At 42.5% G+C, this 22,979-nt stretch overlaps 1 protein-coding gene across 4 annotated transcripts in view; it reads right to left on the bottom strand.

Moving 5' to 3' along the window:
- chchd6b (coiled-coil-helix-coiled-coil-helix domain containing 6b) overlaps positions 1 to 22,979 on the bottom strand; it is a 51,248-nt gene that overhangs the window by 20,700 nt on the left and 7,569 nt on the right. For 2 of the 4 annotated variants that reach the window (XM_040203508.2, XM_078092578.1), the window contains exons 5-7: positions 16,191 to 16,211; positions 13,130 to 13,213; positions 5,361 to 5,431 (exon numbers count right to left, since the gene is read on the bottom strand). In XM_040203508.2, coding sequence (XP_040059442.2) covers positions 5,361 to 5,431; positions 13,130 to 13,213; positions 16,191 to 16,211 — 176 coding nt within the window. The remainder of the gene's footprint in view (positions 1 to 5,360; positions 5,432 to 13,129; positions 13,214 to 16,190; positions 16,212 to 22,979) is intronic. The other 2 variants (XM_040203510.2, XM_078092579.1) reach the window with 1 other exon arrangement.

Genomic DNA, 22,979 nt, shown 5'->3' with positions numbered 1-22,979 from the left:
AAGCAATAAGAAGGAAAAGGAAAAATCGTACAGGCGTAGCATTTTATTATTCTCTCTGTCTAAGTTGGTGTTAGAGCGTGTGTGTAGGAGGGGGGGGAAGAACAGTTATTAATGCATTATGAAAAGGATTTGGGTTCCTTTAAAGCAGCAGTCGTAGCATTGTACTTTTAGATTTAAAATATTTGCTGCATGGAGAGGGAGAGAGGACTGGATCAAAAATGTCACTGCCGGGGTAAGACCAAAAATAATTACAGAGAATGCATCTTGTACCCTGAGAGGCTTTGTAAAGCTTTCATGAAACTACCACAAGGAAAAGTTCCACAACATTACATTTCAGCTGACAAATAGAATCGCATCACAGAATCGCATCCAAATCACAACTACATCACAACTACAGAAAGACCACAAAGCCTGTCAAGTTTTGTCTGAGGAATCACAATAATCATAAACATACTAAATCATACGCTCATAAACTGTCAACACCCCAGGTTCGACAGAACAGGCTCAAAGACAAGTGGCCGGCCCTGGACAGAAGGCAAACAGACCTCCATCAGTACCTGCTGACAGCTGACGTGTTGGAGCGAGGTAGGGGCCCCGGTGGACGATTCGCTCTCTGTTAGTCTAGCTGATTGATCCCCACCAAACTCACTTTGTGGGAACACGGGGAGAGCGAGATGGGAGGGGATAAGGCGAGTGTTTCATTAAAACAGATGACATGAGGGAACAAGATAAGGGGCCTTGTGTGCGCGCGTGTTACATTGCGTCGCTGATAGCTTCTCAATCTGCGACCGTGCGGCTGCACGACTCACTCCAGCTGCGGGTGACGCCGGGTGAGACAAGCTCTCTGGAGCGTCTCACTGCCATCGTCTTCCATCAATGGCCTTTTTTTTTTTCATCATCGAGTTCCAAAATTCCAATGGTGTGTCTTTTATTGTGTCAGGTCCTTTTTTTGTAACAACTTCCAAATCTGTGGCTTTTCAACACTGCACTACAAAATAATACTCTCTTCTGGTTCCCATCGAAGGAATCTGTATTAGAGACAACCTGCTGCATGTGAGGCTGTTACCCTAAATGAGTGTTTCGTATTTCAAACGTGGCCCATCCTGTGTTGTCCATCAGTGCTACTACATACAAGGAGGTGCAGTTTTCTTTTTTTTTCAAAAAAAAAAAAAAGGTAAAACACCAGAATATCATGCATATTGCCTGCTATTTATGTTTGGATTATTTTGTCTGCACTTGTCTGCAAAGAGGTACACAGAGGCAGTAACGGAGACAGAGTGTGTGAGGACTGCAGCTTTCTGTCTTAATAGAAAATCTTTGCTGGACCACCCAGTGCAGACAGGTCTCGTCTCTTGTAATGACTGGGAGTCTACTACCTTGTGGGTCACAGAGATCTTTACAGTTCGCTAGCTGCTGTTTTACTAATTGGACATGCTACATACACCACCACCAGAGACAAACACACACACACACACACACACACACACACACACACACACACACACACACACACACACACACAATAAAGGTATATATAACAAACCCACATGAAAGAAGGCTTTTACTGCTGACAGCTGAATCCTCACATCCCACCTGAGGTTCACTTTGGTTCTGTCTTTGCTAACACTCTGAGGGAAACAAGTTCTTTTAAAGAGGATTAATGCTTTTTTTCAGCTTCTAAAGTAAGCTAAGCTGCAATGTTGTGGGTCTCTTAGGTGAGGTATTTTTGTGGAATCTGGGTAGTCTGCTACTCGAAGGCAGGGCTAATGGATGAACTTCTCCAAAATGACCCGTGTAGTTGGGCCGGGCAAGCAGAAAATAGCACTAGATAACATTTTACCGCTCAACATGTCCCCACTCGAGGATAATGTTTTAGAGAGTGTGACCGGTCCAATGTAGGAAAAGAACAGCGATAACCCAGGAGGCCTCCTTCCGCCCTGCAATCAACAGTGTCCTCCTCAGGTGTGAGAGGCAGCTTTCAGCTTTGAGTTTTGCACTTAAACTATTTGTGACCGGTTTGGGATCACAGCTAGGCGTGAGCAGCCAAAGAGGGACTACTAAGAATGTCAATAAACAACTGGAAATGACGAAGATGGTTTCAAAATGGTGGTATCCAGTACAACTAATTGAAAATCACTGTCTATGGGAGAATTGGGAATTAGCAGCCGCTATAAATGCTGTGATATATTGCATTGAATTATGGTGGTGCAACTCCATGCATTGCGTATCTGTCCCTATCAAATAAACATCAATGTCCGTCTAAAGCCTAGTTTATGCTTCTGCGTTTTCAGAGCGACGCAGACGCAAGACCCCCTTGCGTGCCTTTTCACACCCCCTTGCGTGTGTCGACCCATTCTTCTAGGCTTGCGTCGCTTTCGACGCAAGCGACGTAAGCCTCCCGCAGCGCACAAGGCTGCAATTGGTCTGCTAACTCCATCCTTTACAGAGTCTCAAAAGCCCGATACCGCCATTATTAAAATGAAGAATGTTTACAAGAGAACGGATCAGATTGAAGAACTTTTGTCGGAAGAAATGCGTAAACATGGCCGCTTATACAAGCCGTCATTGGTGGGTTATATAAACGGGTTGGATTCATGGAGGGGGAAACTCCGCAAACGTCGGTTTGCCGGTCAAGGGGAACAAAGTTGTGGAGGAAAACACGGGACAAATGTGTACACGATAAAAAGCAGCAGTGGCGATGCACGGGGCAATAAAGTCTATAAATAAATAAACAAACCAATGACTTCCACACACAAAGACGTGACTCTCTAGGTCGTCTTCAAAAAAAACACGTTACTCCACCTGTTGTTCTGCCGGTGAATTGCTCTGCAACACACGCAAGACTTTTAGAACCATGAATTGAAACGAGTGCGTCGACGCAACGACGCAGACGCAGAAGCATGCGCCAGCCTTTAGCTTTTCGCCATGGTGTTTTCACTGACCTTAACTACTTCCTGCAGAAAGGCCATCAGTCAACAGCAGGAGATGCGGTCATTGAAAACAGCTTTCACTCACTCCGCCACTGAATAATTTGCTACATCTGGGCCTGGAAGAGGAATTCTTCCATTTCTTACCTTGGAATATGGTTGCTGTATTTTTATTTTCAGCAATTCACTGTTAAATGAGCTTTCCAAAACCTATAATTTTGTTGTTGCAAAATTGCAACAACAGGAAATAACAAGTGGACGTGAGATAGAACAGATATTTCATCATTTAAAAATTCAATTAGATAATGGGAGAGCGATTGATAAGCAAAAACTGGAGACAGAGACAAACACGAAGACAGAAGAATAAGAATACGTACTCTAGCTAGACAACATGTTGGACACAACGTGGTGGACTGTGCCCCCCCCCAGCCCCCGCGGCTCCCCCTCCCTTCAGCAGTGGGTAAATAGAATAATTACTGAGTGGTCAGTGTAGTGTGAAATGACAGCGTGACCACGGCACAATGAAACGCTGCCCAAATGCTGACAGAACATGACGAGCGCGTGGCTGCCTGAATACAGAGTGGCCTGTATGTGTGGCAGAGATAGAGAAAGGGGAGAGAAATGTTGCCTGCGCGAGGAAAAATAATGAGCAACACATTGTAGCAGGACAAAATGTGCTTCTTTTGGCAAACTCGGCCAGAGTTGATCTTCTCACCTCTTCCATGCAGCTATGGACAATAGCAACTCCTTACTAATGTAATCTGCTGGACAAAATTTGGGCCTTGAATTGTATTCTGTTAAAATCAGCGGACCAGGTGCAAAAAAATGAGGTTAGCCTCCATCATGCAGTGCAAAGCTAGCAAAAAATACCAAGCATCCACTTTTTTCCTCTTGCAGTTTCCAGGAAAGCACGAGCCTGACTACTACTATAATACTATACTGACATACTATTACCACTCACACATTTGCTTTGTTTTATATTCTTCTTTTGTATGCCAGTGTAAAATCTAAAATGATGGATGCCATGCCACTTGCAGTGACTGTACTAGTGACTTTCTTTCATTTCTCACCTTGTTAGGGAATGACTGGAAGTAATTCTGCTGAGTTTGTTGTTAGAACTAATTTCGGGCCAACAAACCCTCTTTTGACCTGAGCCACAGATTTACTCATTCATTATACTCCAATGAAAATGTATCCCTTCAGGTATTGCTATTGAAATAACAATGCAAAACTTCTAATTAACCCCAATATATGAAACGATTACTGTTCAGCAGGGAGATTGTTCCATTTTCTGATGTGTTTTTTAGGTTCCTGGTGAATGTCATTAGACTTGGATACACTGCTGGCAGCAGAAGAAAAAAAGCTAGCTCCCATTAACTGTGGGCCCTTTATAGGCTTGTTCCATAGAACGGATACAGGTTTCAATAGTGAGCGGTCAGACCAAGGGTTAAGAAGGTTTTATGTGTTAATAGGAACTTAAAAGGTGAGGAGTGAGCCTGTGAGAATAACATGAATAAAGATAGATGTGAATTACTGAGCCATCTTTTATCATTTTTACAATAATCATTCTCATGCAACCGGGAAAAGGGAAAATGAATGGCTATGAATGGCTTTCTGATTAAATTGGATTCAAAGAGACTCCTCTGCTCTCTCTCATAAAAAAAAAAAAAAAAAGAGTAAGAATGGGTGTTAAAGAGGGCGGAAATCAGTGTTAAATGAATCTGACATGCTTTTTGACAGCAGGGGAAGTATGAACTCTGCCGTCCCAGAGGAGCACTGCTGCTTCTAGTGGCATCGCATGCGTCTGTTTTCCTACTAGCAGAATGGGGCCATAAAAAAAGCTGACTCGTCCATAATCTATTGCCATGATCATGAGTCCCAGTTTACCACCAGATTTGAATATAGATCCAAACATAAAATTCAGCACCCATTCACAAAGGAGAAAGCATATTCTAAACCAGCTAATTGGCTCCACACAATCCAAGTTGTCGCTCTGAGCGAAAGAGGGAATACAGTGAAAATGATAGTTTGGTATATTTCAGTTATTTTGCTGAAAAATAAAAGGCAGTAGACTCGACAGACATGATCTGTATCTATTCAGCTATTATAGTGCCATTCTAAGAAATTATGCAAAAGAATTATGAGTGATTATGAGTCACAATATCCAGCACTTAGATAATAGGTATTCTTGGCGAGGCCACCTCACCAAAGCAGGTGAAAGTATTCTAAATAATTATTGCCCAAGTCTAAATAATTATTGCCTGAATATCTATGTATTGTTTTGTCTTTATATGCACAATCAACTGCTCGAGCCTATGATAGGCTTGTAGAAATACAACATTTCTGAGGCAGTAAGTAGCAAACAGTATATTGAGTATACTGAATGCTTGATTACACAGAAAATGGTGTTGCAAAGTAATTCATAGTACTTACCGGATGTGGGCCTCTGCTCTAGTTGCCGCCTCGTTGTACTGTTCTGACGTCTGTTTGTAGTTGTCAAAGTTCTAGAGGCAACAAGGTAAAAAGACAAAGATGGAGAGAAAGGTGAAAATCTATACAGTGGTATGATAAAGCGTTGAAGAAGTTGCACTTCATTTCACATTTTAAGCATCAAGGGGGCTGCTCAGGCATATGTTGCTTTTCATTTTTCACATCATTGCAAAACAAAAGAAAATACATTGTCTTAGTCTTTGAATCAAGTCCTATGAATCAGAGCTTGACAACTTGCATTATCTAGTTATTGACACACCTTTTTATCTCCAACGAAAAAGGAAAAAAAATCCCAAAGCACCATCCCAAAGGTTACATTTGTTAAAATAGTGACCTTTGAATGTTACAGAGCAGCTTACAAATCTGGATGCTGATAGCGTGTTGGTACTCCATGTTTTATTTCATTCCAGAAAAACAGTTGCATTTAAACAGCAATTGCTGCACAGGTAGGGTCTGCGCCTAGAACTGCCCTTACTAACGTGTGCAGTATTTCCTGCCACAGCACTGAGAACTTGTTTTAAATTCTCAGCTCAGTAAGATGAACGACCACCTCACTATTACTTATGTAATAATCTGCTCATCAATTCTTTTCTTCCCTGTTCTTAAAAGACAAGACAGTATAAAGTATAAGTCCTGAGTCTATTTAGTATTATGGACTAAAACAGTGCTAATTGGGTTAGAGTAAAATACCCTGTAACCCAAAAAGCACTGTTTTAGTATCCGCCCAGGGACTTTCCATTTAAGTCATCCCCGAAAAAGTTGACAAAAGAAATGTGCCAAATTAAAAGAGTTGCCTCTGTAAACGATTTACAAAGACATATCTTATGCATACTTTGCTGTGTTTGTGGCCATTCTTGTGGCTTTGGTTAAGGAAGACGACGTCGTAATTCTGCCAACAAAGTTCTGAATGACATACGGCACATTAAGACCTATTTGAATCACTGAAACCGAAATAAAGACAATGTAGATTATAAAATAAATAAACAGGACAGGACTTTGCTCCTTGGTAAGTCTCCCAACTGCAGAAATGTAGTTATTCAACTACTAAGCTTTATAAATTACAAAAGAAATACCTTCATTTGAATGTGCTTGAAATCAAATTGTGTTTTTATAGACATAAAAAAAAACACTTATAAAATTTGTATAAAATACAATAAAAGTTGGTTAATAAAGGGGTGGATCCCTGGCAATTGGTGGTAAGAAGCGTACCACATTTTAACGTCTTAGCCTTCAGCCTCAGGTCAAGGGCTCATTACATTACATGTCATTTAGCTGACGCTTTTATCCAAAGCGACTTCCCGGCGCATCGGCTCTACTGGGCACAACTAACAGAGGATAGTGTGATAGTTTGCACCCTTCCAATGAGAAGAGTTAGCTTCAGCAGGAACACAATAAGCGTAATCTTCAGTGTACAAACATGTTTAAACCATATACAAATTAGATTAACATTTATTTATTAGCTACATATATACCGTACTCATTACTTTAGGTAATGGATGCTCTACTCCATAATCTATTGGCATGTAGCTCTCTTGTAATTTCATTTGATGCATTGGTAACCAAATGTTTAAGTGGAAGAATCGCCGGGACTGCTTGAAACAGGTGCTTTGCAAATATGAACTGCTCCCCTTTTTGTCTGGTTCGGTAAAACATATTGTAAATAAGATATTGCCTCCCGCAACAGTCAAACCAATGGATTCTTTTAGCCATCGTACAACAAGAGGTTTGATGCTTATGGGAGGGATGTTCGTGCAGAAGTAAGGGATACGGCCATCTTGTCTCCTTGTGTCCTAGTTATACAACGTAGTAACATAAGGAATATGAGGACACACAAGTTATAAATATATTGTCTGCTAACAGCTAACCCTGTTTTTTGGTTGACAGAACAGACCCAGAGCAACATCCCCAGCTCAACTCTCACGACACCAGAGAAGTGGCAGCACTATCACTGGCACACATGCTCTGAGCTCTTCCCAGTCATTTTGCACCCATGGGGACAAAAGCCCAATGTGGAGAGGCAGAAAGGGAGGGGTGATAACCCCTCAATGGGGGGAAAACAAGGTTTTGGGGGTGTTGGAAAGACTCATGGCGGGGATTAGTGCGGGTGTGTGTAAGCTTGCATACATGCAGGTGTGTGACTAAATCTGTGTTTGTATATGAATGCTTGTGTTCAGATGATCCTTCTATGCACACTCGTCTGAACACCCTCCAGCAGCTGTGGACTGAGATGGGCTGATGTTGGGAATTTGAGGGAGGGGTGGTTTTCACGCTCTACGCTTGGACGAGGGCGGATCAATTTTGTCTTTTTTCTTTCGGAGGCAGCAGTCGACTGGGGAGTGCGGGAGCGGGGGGGGGACGGGGGGATTAAAGGAGGTGAATTTTAAACTGAGACTTGTTTACGGAGGGTATGTTGCCACAGTGGGACACATACTCCACCTGTACACTGGAATTGGATTGGGAGAGCAGAGAAGTTGAGGACGTACTCGTATGAATGGGGGGTGTTGAGTCTGGGCATACCTTTTTTTAGTGTGTGAAATCGTATCTGCGTGGAAGAGGGGAAGAGCAGAGTTGTGCAGTAGATCGGCCTCTGGGTCACAATTACCTCTGAAGTGACAGCATGCACACAAACCACAATCACAATAAACACACGCGCATCCATGTCGATGGAGGATTCTAACTCCATCCACAGCCGACGTCTGCTGGTGTCATTCTTCCCTTTAGCCATCTGGACACCAGTATCGCTGTGTGTGATCTTGCACAGGTACTAAAGTACACACACACACACACACACACACACGCACGCACGCACACACACACACGCGCACTCTCTATTAGCCTGTCAGAAGAGTCTGTTGTTAAGCCTGAGTAATATGTCGATTCTGGGAAAGATCACACATCAATTACCAGTGGATTCTCCTTCTAATCTCGCTGCTCTTGCCTTTGGCTTAATTCTCTGCTTCAGATCATCAACATATCAGGGCAATTGCATGAGGATGAGTGTCTGCTTGTGCATGTGTGCTTTTATGTGCCAAAATAATACGGTAGTATGAAAAAGCTGCCACCTGGGAGGTTTTGCAAAAATAAAAGTACAGGCCGATATTCAAACACAGACAATGTCCCCCAGCAATATTGGTGGCGAGGGAGACCAGGATGGAGTAACATGGAGCATTCTCTAAATGCTTGGATCAAAATGTATGTGAGAAGTGAGACATACTACTTTCAAATTGTGACAGACACTTGTCATATACATAAATGCAAATTTAACATTTAAGTGGCCATCTCTCGCAGCTCAACTGGTATTTGCCACAGGTATAAGAGTGTGAGGGGAAAGAGAAATAGGCAGGGTAAAGGAAGGGGGGCATAAAAGGAGGCCTGGATGAATGGAGCGCTAGATTGGAAAATGAAGGAAGAGAAGGAGGGAGATGGACGCCAGCGCAGGATAGACTGTTTAATGCACAGTCCGTATAGCCTCTTTATCTATTGCTGTGAGTTCCCCTCTTTCTCACTCCCTCATCGGAATGCAGGTCAGCTGCGAGCAAGTGAGGGGTGAAAAAATGCGATAGAAAAAGCGACCGCGGCGGAGAAAGATAGAGGATCCTCCCCTCTTCTGCCAATCAGTCTCCTCCGTCGAGCATTGCAGCGTGTGCTGCTCACTGCGCGGTGTGCAGGGGCCCTTCCATTTAACTTGGCAATGTAAAAGGTTTCCTCAGAGGCCTAAAGGAGGCGAGTGCCAGGGACTAGATAAGGTCCCCATCTGCTTGATGGGCCACGCCGGATGGAGGGGGGAGTCAAGTCCAAAAGAGTGTCTACTGACTGCTGGAGGGAGGGTTGTGTATGTGAGAGGAGAGACGTGGGAGGGGCCCAGGGGGATTGAGGGATGAGGGAGTTTGTGTGTCTACCTGTAGATTTTCTCCTTCTAACCTTCTTGAATTTGCTGTTTTCTGCTATTATATATATTCTTAAAAACCACATTTCCTTGTTTATTTGTGTTATTCTGATAGTTTACTTCCTTTTTTTACAACACTTGTTCTCTGTAATTTCACTCTCCCTCCTCTCTGTTAAGGCTGTCAAAATTGCTCTAAAATTTGAGTTTGAATTTGAATATTCGAATATCTGGTTGCTCATTAGACACGTCAATAACAGGAAAAATGAATACAACGAGACATACCTACTTTGTAATTTATTTAAGTTTAAACATATTTAACATATTACCTACACAAAATTAAGTAAATTAACTATAACATTAACTACCGCATCTCTCCCGCTCTCTCTGAGTGGAAGGAGTGTTGAGCTTGTGGAGCGTGATTGTGAGCGTCTGAAAGTCCGTTCAATATTTCTTGCTGTTAATATGGTGTATTATAAGTGTTGTGGTATGCAGGGTTCAAGGGTGTTAGTGCACATGAAAGGGGTTTGGGTAATTGTTTGTGGGTAGTTTGCGCTACACGCCACAAGGAAGCACGGCTTCAAGATACCGCCGCGCTTCCCGTGCTCGGTGGAGGAATGTGGGGGAGATGGTCGTCCACAGCAACGCGTGCCAACGCGGATGAACGGGGCTGTGGTCATATTTGTTGGCAGCGTGGAAGACGCAGACCTCGTCATAGAGAGCGGGATCGAGGTGAACGACCACTTCTTTCCCGTTCTGCCGCTCACAAAATCAGCTCTTAAAATCACGGTGTCAAACGTTCCTCCGTTTGTCAGAGGAGATGTGTTAACCAGGGAACTATCACGGTACGGTAAGGTAGTCTCATGGGTTACTAAGGTGTCCTCCTGATGCAAGTCTCCCCTGTTGAGAAACATGGTGTCTCATGGTGTCATTACTCTGAACAACAGCAGCAGGGAGCTTAACTCGTGTTTAGAGTCGACGTGGACGGTTTTGATTATGTTATTTATGCGTCGACTGATGACTGATGACAGGTGTTTTAACTGTGCGAAAGAGGGACATCGGAGTAAAGTATGTCTGGAGACGACAGGGTCTCATAAAGACCAGAACCAGCTAGGAACTGAGAGGGGCAGGGGAGACACAGAGGACAGACAAGAGGCCCCCCTGTGCCTCTTGTCTGTCCTCTGTGTCTCCCCTGCCCCTCTCAGTGAAGTCCAAAAGGCGAGAGAGGAGTGTCAGGTGTGGTCGAGGAGGTGAGGGAGGAGGTGTTGAGCGTGGTCCCTGGGGTGAGGGTGGAGGGGACTGGTGTAGTCCAGGAGCTGAGGGAAGGGGGTGTGGTTGAGGTAGGGGCGGTGGGGAAAGATACTGATACTGAAGGCTAAAGGAGAAACACACAGACCTCTGGGCTCGACAGCATGCTGTCCTCCTCCGAATCCACTACCCTGAGGACCTGGACCTAAAGTGGACTCTTCTCGGGCGGGATTCCATCTGGCTAAGCGGGAGAGACCTGAGCAAGAGGACGGAGAGGCTGTCCGAGGTGGAGAAACGACAGTGGGGAAGAGACTCCCGACTCCACTGACCCACTTCTGGCTTGTGGTCGTTTTTATGTTATGTTATTATTTTCTAGAGCTGAAGGCCTGAGTATGACGCAGGCTTTCAAGAGACGATGTCGCGAGGAATATTGGAAGAGATGGTGTCCTTGGTTGGATTGCGTTTTTTCGTTTTCTTTTGTATTGTAGCACCATCGTAATGGTTTCTTGTACTTTTTTGTGGAAATAAAGATGCTTGAAAAATCCAAAAAAAGTTTTGTGCAAGCAATTTAAGATTGCGTTTCTTGTCCCAAATATGGCAGGCTTCATTCAGTGATTGAGATAAATATTATTAACATTGATTGAAAACGCTCCGGCGAGCTGTGCTGTGGTAAACACGGAACTTTTCCTTAGCATGAAATGGCTAATAATCAAACATGCATGAAGCTGTTGTAGCAGGGTTCTTGCACCATTTCAAAAGTAAAATTTAATGCTTTTTAAGACCTCAACCAATATAATTTAAGACCCCAAAATGTCACAATTTCTTTGGAATACGCAATTTATTCCCTCCTACAATGGAAATCCAAACTTTTTTTCAAATTAGGAGACAGTATAATAACTGACAATAATCCTTCCAACACTGTTTGGCCAATATAGATGTAAACAATCAAAGTGATTCCTTTGTGATGCAGAACAGAGCCAACATAACATACATAAGATTGGATTACACTAAACAACACAATGCATTGCGAATCGGGGAACATGGCAGCAAAGACTCCACGTATGTCATCATTAGATTTAAATGAATTGTGCCTCGTCACAGTATGGAGAACCCACAGTACCTCTGCCTCTACCTTGGGTGTCTGGTGTTGAAATGAAACCTGTTACAGCCGACTGAGAGGTGGCGTCTGAACTTGTAACGTCGTTGCAGGGATTAACCTGGCCCCGCTATGGCTAGCTGCTGTAACGTACCGCTGGTGCTTTCCTCCTTTCATGTGCGACTCGACGGCTTTGAGCCCCATGGTCCCTAATGAAAAGGTCTTTTTGCGTAGTTTACACATTGCCTCATTGTTGTTTTCAATCGGCGCCAACCCCCTCCTAAATGCGTCCTCTTCCATCCAAATTTGCACTTCCCCATCTTCTTTGCATTTTTAACCTCACATCGACAACCGCGTAATGGCGACACGCAGCCTGACGTCAGCGTCTGTAGCCGACGTACCGTAAACAGCTATTCAATTGGGCAGACTCATTTCGCACAACACTAAATTAATCAACTATTAGATGTTTTACGATGCGCCACTGTGGTTTCTCGTCGGCATTAAGCGCACCGGCAAAAAAAGTAATACCTACAGCAACTTTACGTGAAATCTAAAGACAATTTAACACAAATTTTAATTTAAGACATTTTAAGACTTTTTAAGGACCCGCGGGAACCCTGTGTAGCCTATCTACTTTTACTTTTTACTTTATTCATGTATATGTATTCAATATATAGTCAGTAGTCAGGAGCGCGCCCACCCACAAAGCAGATAGTCGCCGCAGTTTAAAAAAAAAAAAAAAAAAATTGTAACACATTTGAATAGTTGTTTTTAACAAGATGAATATTTGTTGACTCTACTCTACTCTATTCCCAACAAGCATAATGCACTTTTTCTTCCTTTAAAATCACACACAAGTACCAACCTTGTGTGTCCGCAAAGCCAAACAACATTCATCAAAAACACTGCTTGTGGCTTTTACAGGGTGCCAAATATCAACGGCACATTAGTGCTTGGATGGCAGGAACAAGGGCCGTCATTTCTTAAAAGCACTTGGCAAACAGCTTAAATCATTTTTAAAAAGACAATAGGGTTTCTGGACATGGTGATGACAAAAGAAAAGTACATGTGTCATTGTGAAAGCTCTCATGAGTCCACAACCGTGAGTTGTGGCTCTCAAGCTGCCAACTGTAAGCTGGAATGTTCAATCATTTACATTTTGACATCAGTATGTGGGCTTGACATTTCCAAGAGTAAACTCCCCAAGGAGGGTGAGCAATATGTCACGCTAAGGCTTGTTTGGATGTTCCTGATGAGTGTCTCTGTTCTTTTCAGCAAAAGCCTACAGGATGTTGGGGTCTCCTGTTAAGCATGTCAAAAGGAGTGCTAACAGTGGTAGCATCTTGCCCTCTAAACTCCTTAAGTAAAAGAGGGATTTGATCAACTGTCTTGGAAGGCCATTAATGCACTACCACTTATGCAAACACTTGACGGCTATCTCCGTTTTATGGTATATCTGTTTATAAGATGGGAAATGGTTCCAACCTTTTTCTCCAGTATTTCTAGCTGCTCTTTGTAGAAGCTGGATATGCTGGCCAGTTCATTTTCTTTCCTGCTCAGCTGTTTTTCCTGAGAAAGGGAAAGAGAGTAGAAGATGAAAAAGAAGAGGATAAATAAATACTTTTTTGTATTATGAATAACAGCTGTTTAATGTAAAGGTTTACATTACTGTAGAGGTTTACATGGACACATGACAATTCACTACACAATACACTACTACAACCTGTGTAGCCTGTGTGCTAACACTACATTCTGTGTTTAGAATGCTGTGTTTAGACTGCCCGGCAAAAAGGTACAGGTAGTAATTGATAGCTATAAAGTGGCTGGAATTACATAAAGCAATGGCAGAAAACATCCCATTCACTTCTTAACTTATAAGTATGCCACACATATGTTAATGCTGAAGGGAGAAGAAAGGACACAACATGTCGCTCCCACAATAGAGGAAATATGAGAAATGAGAAAAACTCATACCACTTACATAATAATAATAATAACTATAATTCAAAGTCTAAATAGCCTTATCAGCAGATGCACAACCACTTACCAAAATTACAGTACAGGCATGTACCATATTTAAGCTAAATGAGAGCTAAGCTACATAGGGAATATAATACATATTTTCTATAGCAAAGAGAAAACAAAAAAGATTTTTTTTCAATAAACAGATTACTAGCAGAGACGTTTTGAAGGCAGCAGGATAAAGGATTATATCTTTCCATGCAGTGTGTACTCTACAACTCTATGGCTGTATCCAACATCAATGATGCTTGATGGACGACTATAACAATATGTGCAGTACATCACACCTGCATCACACAGTAAAACAAACAAAAAATACGGCTATTTAACAGCTGGTCCAAAACTTACAAAACCTATCAGATGGCATGCGACTGAGACTGCGGGGGCAGGGCCTGACATGGCGATGATGGCATTAGGATGAGGCGAAAGGCTTTAACATGCCCACTGAGCCAGCTTTGACCGGCAGCGAGATGGCAGACCCGCAGTCTGGGCCGTGGAGCAGCAGCATGCAAGCAGAGGCAGATAGAAGGAGAGGTGGAAAAGACGCACTGTGAAGACAAGTTGCCAGCTTCAGAAAATTGACAAAGAAAAGACGAATTATTCCTTTTTTGACTCACTAGAAGACATCCAATGGGTCACGCAATGAAGACACCTTCACAGTGTGTCATTATCGTTATCACTCGTTACAATATAAAGGCACATATGTTAAACCGGCCTGCCGGGACGTCCAGTGCGGCCCGCCGGATGACTTTGCTATTGTGAGAATTACAGAACGGTCCTTACACATGTGCGGTCGATATCGATTCCTCCCCCACGGCTGTCGTAATGTCCGCCACTCCCCCCACAAACACGATTCGAAAAAAAGTAATAAGGAGCTATTAGTAGTGAAAATGCAAGTTCATACACAATCCCCAACATTACATTATCACATTGTTTATCAGCTTCACGCTTCACAGGAAAAGCAACATCAACACGTGTCACTCGCTCCACGGTATCGAACATGCTAACTCTCAACAGAGACGACAAAGAAGCAAGATGGCTCCCTTGTTTGCTTCTTCTATCATCAGTCCAAAATTGTTGATGCAATTGCTTCTTTCTCCTCTGTGTTGGGAGTTGCACATGCGCAGTACTAATATAGGCATGTGCCAGGGGAAAGAGTAACGTTAGCCAGAGCTAGAAAGAAAAAAAAACGTTAGCATTTTGGCAATATTTTACACTAGTACATTGGCGAGGTGTTTGCACCGCAGTGATGTCCTGAAAGGTATTTAGTACTGGTCGAAAGGAATACCTTGTATCAGAACAACTCTCCCAACGATCCTTTACCATGCAATCAATTCAATGTCTTTACCATGCAATCGTAATATAACAAAGAGCTTTCCTCTTATGGAACAGAAAAGCAATAATTACGCATTTGGCATTGTCGCAGCATGAATTTGCCATTGTCGCAGCGGGATGCCCTCAGCCCTAAGACATGGGGCAGCCTCTATACACGGAAACATAATATCAAATCTATGTTCAGTTCACTCACTAAACTGAATGGCAGCTAACTGGATTGAACTGATGCACATGAACCCCTGCGGCTAGCTATTGGATCTCAGTGAATCTGTCAGAAGTTTGGTCATGCTGTGGAGAGTATGCAGCGGTTCAAAGGAGGACTTCAACCGCTGTACGGGGCAAATCGCATACTAGGGCCAAATACACAAAAGACTAGGCCACATGGGCACAGGATGGTTGAATTATCTCCTATTGAAAGGATTATCAATAGGGCACTCATGACCACACGCCGCTTCTGAATAAGCGTAATGAGTGAAACAGTGCAGTACGAACACCATGCGGTGCACCAACACAATGAAGCTGGCTGAGGGTGAGACAGAGAAAGGCAGCAATAGGGCAGATTCATGTCCGAAAGAAATTGTGGGTTTTACGAACACAAGTACACACACACACACACACACACACAGCTGCGTTAGGGGTGTAATGTTGACAGATTGCTATACCAGAGTTGTGCATTAGTGAGTGTGACATAGATCAGGTGGAGCAACATCATCTTCTCAGGATGATCTACTCATGATGGCTGTGCTTCTCTTGCTGGTTTGGGGAATACGGGAGCGATGCAACGCACAGACTGACATTACATTTGTTGTAATCCAATCTAATCTTATCCTAACTTAACAGGCACACGCATCCCCAAAGAGCACATCGGCAAATCCCTGTGCTATACTTAATGCGGATTTTTCTTTCTACAGCGGCCGTTTGATGCTTAAGGTTTGTGTGTGTGTGTGTGTGTGTGTGTGTCCGCGTTTGTGTGTAAAATCACCTCTGCTAGCAACACAGATGATGTGTAATTTTCTAGCTGAATACCTCCAAAAGTGTTGTTGTGTGGAATGGTGGCGGCGGCGCACTCGCCGCCTCGCTTTAATAAACAATGAAAACATGACATTTGAATAGAATGGAAAGGGAGAGAGAAAGGTAGACAAAACAGTTTAAATGTAAGGAGGCACCAACAGTGGCAGTGTTTCCTTACCCAGGCATCCACATCGGCTGGCTATGAGGGAGAGAGAAGCAGGAGTTAGTGAGGATGTGGTTGCGAGGGTGTGAGGAAGGAACAAGGCAGGACGAGATCAGACACAACCAGGGGGAAGGATAAAAGGCACGTACACTATAATGAGGAAAGGAGTTAAGTGAGGATAAATAAAGAAGCAGTCAGGGATTAGGCAGATGATGAGAGAACATACATCAGAAGGAAAGAGATAACAGTAGGAGTATGCGATAAAGGGAGCAAGGTTAATACAGCCGTCACAGAGTAATCAACACCGCTATGTACAAGTGACCATTGAATAACGGATACGTGTTAGTTAGAAAACCTGAGATTCGGCAGTTGTTTGGCGTATGTCGTTTTGGTCTCAACAGTGTCATAATACATCCAACTTTCTCCATCATTCATAGAGCCACCAGATAACAGACCGCTTTGCTGAGGTTAGAAAACACATTGAATTGTCCTTGTTGTTATTATTACATTTTTCTGCCAGTATGCACAGGCACAAGTCAATTTTTTTCCACATACAAAACACTGGGCAATATTTCCGTTTTCCAACAAAGCCTTTAAATGAGTCATCACTATTGAAAACCTACTAGTGAAACATCCCTGAGATATTTATTACCTGTTACAGACTTGAGAGAGTTGGTGCTTGTATGGCAAGTAAAGAGAAGGTATTGCTTTTATAAAAATTCAGAAACACAATACAAAAAAAATACATATAATATATATATATATATATATATATATATATATATATATATATATATATATATTATATGTAGTTGTATTATATGTAGCCATACAAGGGCCAACTCTCTCTCATTGTATATTATATATATATATATATATATATATATATATATATATATTTATTAGCAGATTTGTGTTTAAAAGGCAATGATGTCATTAAAAGATGTAGGTCTTAATAGGCCAGTCAGAAAGAAGAACTTGCAGCTTTCTATCTGGTTTTCTTAGTAATGTATAGCCCTATAAATCTGATTCTTGATTGAATCCATGTTTGTTAATCAGATAATCAAGTAGTTTCTCGCATCTCACAAATCTCACATGCAGCATTACTATGAATTCAGATTTTCTTTAAAAAAAATCAGTAGAATGTCCTTGTAATTATCAATTTAGACGGTTCAAACGCGTATCACGATATCTCTATATAAGATTTCTCCACAATATGATTCCATTGAAAGATGATACATTATTGGAATTGAGTTGTTGCCCAGCAATAACCCCCCCACATGTGATTAGTGAACTGTTAGTTGCGTTCATATCATATGAACCCCAGTGCCCATGATTAAGCTTCTCAGCCTAGTGGTGTACTGTATGTGCCATGATTTATTTATATGTGAATGGAATTCAATTTTCATTATGACCTGAAGAAGATCCAAGTATGATCCAAACATTGTCTTCCAACTCCAATGTATGGCAGAACACTATACGTTCCAACAATTCTATGACCAAATCAATCATGTTCACTTCAAGTATGTATAAGGCAGAGCACTGGGACACTGTTTTGTGTTTTGTCTTGTCCACTCAAACCAAGGGCTCCCAGTCCAGTGTTAGGAACAGAATTGAAAGGGATAGATTAGAGTGTGTTGGGGGGGGCTCCGATGTAGCCATGCCTCATAAAAACACCATTCAGTTAAATGAGGTGAACTCACAAAGCTGGTCGCTGGAGTTGGTGTGGTGTGGCTGTGTGTGTGTGTGTGTGTGTGTGTGTGCGCGCGCTGGGTAATCTGCGTAACGAATACAACCAATGCCATCTGTTTAACCTCCGTGCTCTTTGGTGGCAGGCCCTAAAATGAATGTGTGTGTGTGTGTGTGTGTGTGTGTGTGTGTGGAACCCCACAGAGTGCTCACAGGAGTGTGGAGGTCCCATTTCCATAGATGATAGACTTTTGAAAGGAGGTGAAGGGGCTTGCCGTGGTGCAGATAAAGACAAACACACACACAAGCAATTTGGTGGAGTCCATGGGCCGTAACGGACAACAGCATTTCAGGTGCATCCACTCATTCGTGTTTTTTTGCAGCTCTGAGCTCCCTAGTGACCACCAGTCAGCAGCCTTGGCCTGCACATTAAAGGTCTGGATCAACTGAGCCAGCAAAACATTACCAGGAAAGTCCTCCAAATAGACAAAGGCTTATATATTTCCAATTATTTTTTACCAAGATAAGGCTCAAACACAAAGCATTAAAGGCATTATTAAATCAAGTTAATTGGGGTCCTTCAGTAAACATAAATAACACCACAGACTAACTGGCTTGCAGGTGTCACATATGGATATGCAGAGGATGTATTGAACTGCAGGTAACTATAGCAACAATACTTGCCTCTGATTCTACCCCACCAATAAAATGACTAGTGAAACTTACATGGATATTGGAGCCGGATGAATACAATCATTAAATTATGTGAACAATAACCATCTTTAGAAATACCAGTCTCCTCCAAAAGGAGCCAGAGTTGTCAAAGAACTCTGACCATTTCTGTAACTTAACAAAACTGACTGCCGATACTCACACTCACTTCCTGCAGTGATAGGTCGGCCATGAAGGAATAAGAAAATGGCCCCGGTTTCAAGCTCGCACTGAAGCTCTAGCTTTTCATTAGTTTCAATCAAGAATGTGAACAACGGACTCTTGCACTGTGAAATCCTTCCAGTATATACCTATATTTTAACAATGTTTAGGAAGTCAATGGCTAACTATTAACTCCACCTTCCATTGTGGCCGTTTTACAAATCCAGAAGTACAGTTATAAGTTCAGTTTTTTCCTACTCTTAAAATACAACCAATCATACAGCCTAAATGGGTGCACACCAGCAGAGACGGACCGGGCTAAGTCTCTCCACATAATACAATTCATAGGAATTTCAGAGGAATGTTTTGTTTTTTAAAACCACTTTCATGACATAAAGCTATATGTTCATTGCACGCCACCAGAACTGAAGGAAAACTACAAAAACTAACATACATGGTAAAAGGACAAAATCATTTACCAAGATGAAGCAACGATGAAACTTCTTATCTCTCTGGTTAAATGGATCTTTATACATTGTATTATCTATGTTTGCTTGAATCGTCTTTTCTGTGGTTGTTCCACATAGGTCACCAGATGCACCTATGTCTAAATCAAGCATGAACTATGGTTCATGCTTGATTTAGACTTGAAACTCAGTCTACCAACACAGTGTGTGTGTGTGTTTGTGTTTCCTTACATAACACTGCTGTGTGTGCGTGCGTGCAGTGTGGGTGTGCAGATGAAATGACAGAAATGTGACAAGATGAAACCTTTTGGTCTCTTAACACCATCTCACATAGTAAGATACGCTTCCTTGGAAATCAATTATGTAAATATGGAATTATGCAAATTGTGCATTTGAATAAATCTGTGGGTTTGAGGGGAAAAGCATTTTGGTGTGGTTTTGTACTTTGAGTGAGGTTGGAGGGGGGGCAGAAACAGAGAGCAAGCAAGAGAAAGAACGAGAGAAGACAAAGACAGACAGAAACAGAGAGTGTCAAAATGAGGATTAGGCTGAAGAAGGTCACTGGCAGACAGTTTGCGCAGTTACACTCCTGATTTGGCTTTTTAATTAGAGAGAACCAGAGGAACAGACAAATAGAGGAAAATAAGAGCTAAATCACAGACCCCGTCATAACTATGGAAATAAGTACGGTAAGCATATTCATCACGTGTGCCAGGAATAAATGTCATTGATACAACTGAGTGCTTTCCCTACCGCTCTAGTTTGGTCGACGATGATCCTTAGTAGAACGCCAGAGTGCTTGTGTGGCTTTGCCCTCAAAAAGGCACACTGAACTTTGTTATGTTGCATTACTTTAAAAAATAAAGCTGACATGCTTTAAAAATGTGTTTTACTCATGACATAATCAGAGAACTTGGGGATACTTAAATACAGCGAAACACCGTTATCCCTTAAGTATTTACTTGATGCCTGAGCAACTTGAAAATCACAAAGCACCTCCTGTCTTCCAATATTAACTCTAACCCATCTGCATCAGACCTCAAATGCACTTTTGGTAGGACAGTGATCCAAACACATATCCATGAATCATATCGCCTGTGCCAGTTATGTGCACACAGGCGTGCACTAAAAAATACAGACACAAACATGTACGTGGCACAGAAAAGATTCCAGTGGCATGAATTGGTTAACTCGAGCTTAGTTTGCTCATTAAATGTGCGTTGTCGTCTCATCGGGGGCGGGTTAAATGAATTAACACTTCCCCATCAGCCGGCTTTCACACCGCAGACAGTCACACAGATAGATAAGAGACGGGAAAAAGGCGGAAGAAGAGAGACGTCGGGCAAACAAGAGGAATGGTTTCGTTTGGGGAAGATTTGAAAGGGTGCAGGAAATGAGAGAAGAAATGAAAAGGAGAGAAAGGGGGATGGAGAGAGATTGTCATTTGCCCCATCTCTCTCACTCAAATATCTTCACAGTTTGCCAAATAGAGAGAGAGAATAAAGTTTTATGTCCAACGATCTCTTCATACCGCCTTGTCCACTCTGGAGGAATTTCCTCGACCTTCAGACTCTGATTGGGTACAGCTATTCTAAGACCGCTTCAAATCCGAAACACGTGTCACTGACTGCCCTTTGTATTAGATTTCTTTTGTTTGAAATCTTAAAATTGAAAAACAAACAAATAAAGAAATTCAACAAAACAATATCCATAAAAATTGCAGCACTGCTACAACCAGCAGAAACAGTCTCATTAATGAATGCATTTCAGTAACCGTAAACTATTTTTTTTCAAAACAAGATATATATTTTACAAATAAGTTACATGACAACCTGCTTTTTTGTGTCTATATTTGCCATGAAACACGTGAAAACAATGTTCAGAATCTGAAACGTAATAGCGTCATATTGGACATAGAACCCCGTGACCCTTTTTTCTCGACTGAGATGAATAGAACCTTAAGCGTTCACGGTTCCAACATAAATCCTCATTCCAATCTGAGAACAAGCATCTGGGAAATATTACAGGTCCTCTAGTTGTGGGATATAAGTCTTTACTTCCCTACTACAAATGTCTCATTACTTCCCGCCTGCTCTCTGATGGGAGAGGTATTCCACTGCTACTCATTTGTCCTTTGACCCCCCCCCACTCGCTGCTCTATACCGATCAAAATCTCCTACGTTGGTGAACGCTCTGCTCGTCAGCAATTACTGCCGCTCCAGACGACGGAGGAGTACTATAGGTACGTGTGTGTGTGTGTGAGTGCTAGCGTTCACAAAGGGCTTAGCTGCTTTAACATGCAGAAAAAGATGTCAAGTCTGTGATTACACTGGCTGATAACAAGTGATTTAGCCGCATGCGTGAATGTGTGTGACTGAACTGCTGCGGTATTTTTACATTGTCAGTTTCTATACGAGAGGAATGACAACTGCAGGTCCGTATCTGTGTGCGTGTGCACATGTATTCTCCATCCCAGTCTCAGACTCAGAAGCCATCGTTATGGTGAAGACCTACTTGGCCTCTCACTCTACTGCCACTGCTTTATCTTTTTTCTTTCTCACTGATCCAACTTTATCCTCTGTCCCCCTCCCGTCCCGTCTTTGGCTAACAGGCAGTGTTAGCTACCCGGCTGGCTTCCTGGCTGTCAGACGTGTGAATATATTACTGTAGCACACTCAGAGGCTCTTCTTTCCACCTTCCAGCCAAACCCAGTTTGCATTTCTCCGAGCTCACTGCCCCCAGCCAATGACTAGCATTGGACATTGTTTAAAAATGTCCCTTCCGTCCTATTCACATGGACCACGTCAACCCAATTTCACTTCAAACAGACATAACTGAGTGTTTGAATCTGCACTGTGATCTTATTCCTTCAACAAGAAACACCTTTACAATGCGTGGACATTGAACAGAGGCACAGTGCGGCGTCTAATTGTTATGTTGCTGCTGTGTGATCTGTATGACAATCGTGTGCTATTGTCTGCTAAAAGAAACAGATTCATGGTCCTCATTTTAGATTCACGTTGTCATTTGATCCAAGGATCAAAGCGAAAAAATTCCATCCAGGGATTATTTTGGCACGGGCCGAATACAGTTAATGCAACATGCCCATCTGGTGCTAGAAAGAGGAGACTCACAGCAGCTGATGTGACCACAGGCTAGTTCAGCGAGGACAGAGGAGATGCTGGGATTTGCCTTCAAATCATTGACATGTGAGCAAATAACAGCAACACTCAAACAATATTTTAAAGATCTCTTTAAAGGTAAGGGTATTAAAGGGTAACAACGACAACGATTTTAGAATAGACAATTACATTTCATCACATATAAACATCTCACATAATGAGAGAGCAGGTGCGGGGGGGGGCTTCTGGTTAGCGAGGACTCCTCTGCTGTGGTCCGACTGGCTGCAATATCAGGGCCGACTCAAATCGATGCTGGGCTTTTTTTCCCTGCTTTTCATCATCCTTCTTTTGGACAGCGTCAAATGCTTCGCTCCGAGTCCTCATTCACGCACGCACCTAACACACACGCACGCACGCACGCTCTAAGCACCAAGGACACGGAGTCAGGGGTTGAAAAGAGAAAGATAGAAAAATGAAAGACGGCGGAGAAGGAATGAATGCTGGGAGAACATGTTGCCCAGGAGCACATGTTGCTGTCCAGCGTTTGCACGTCCAGCTTCTTAATGGCAAACCCCAAACATGCTTCAACAATGCCATCTAGTGCCTACTTACAGCGCTGCATCCTGTGCTCCCATCCCGCAGTAACGGGACAA

Source organism: Gasterosteus aculeatus, chromosome 17 (assembly GCF_964276395.1).
Source record: "Gasterosteus aculeatus chromosome 17, fGasAcu3.hap1.1, whole genome shotgun sequence".
In the NCBI taxonomy this organism is placed as follows: Eukaryota; Metazoa; Chordata; class Actinopteri; order Perciformes; family Gasterosteidae; genus Gasterosteus; species Gasterosteus aculeatus.
The sequence above is the reverse complement of the archived record's forward strand: the minus strand, read 5'-3'. Positions and strand labels throughout refer to the sequence as shown.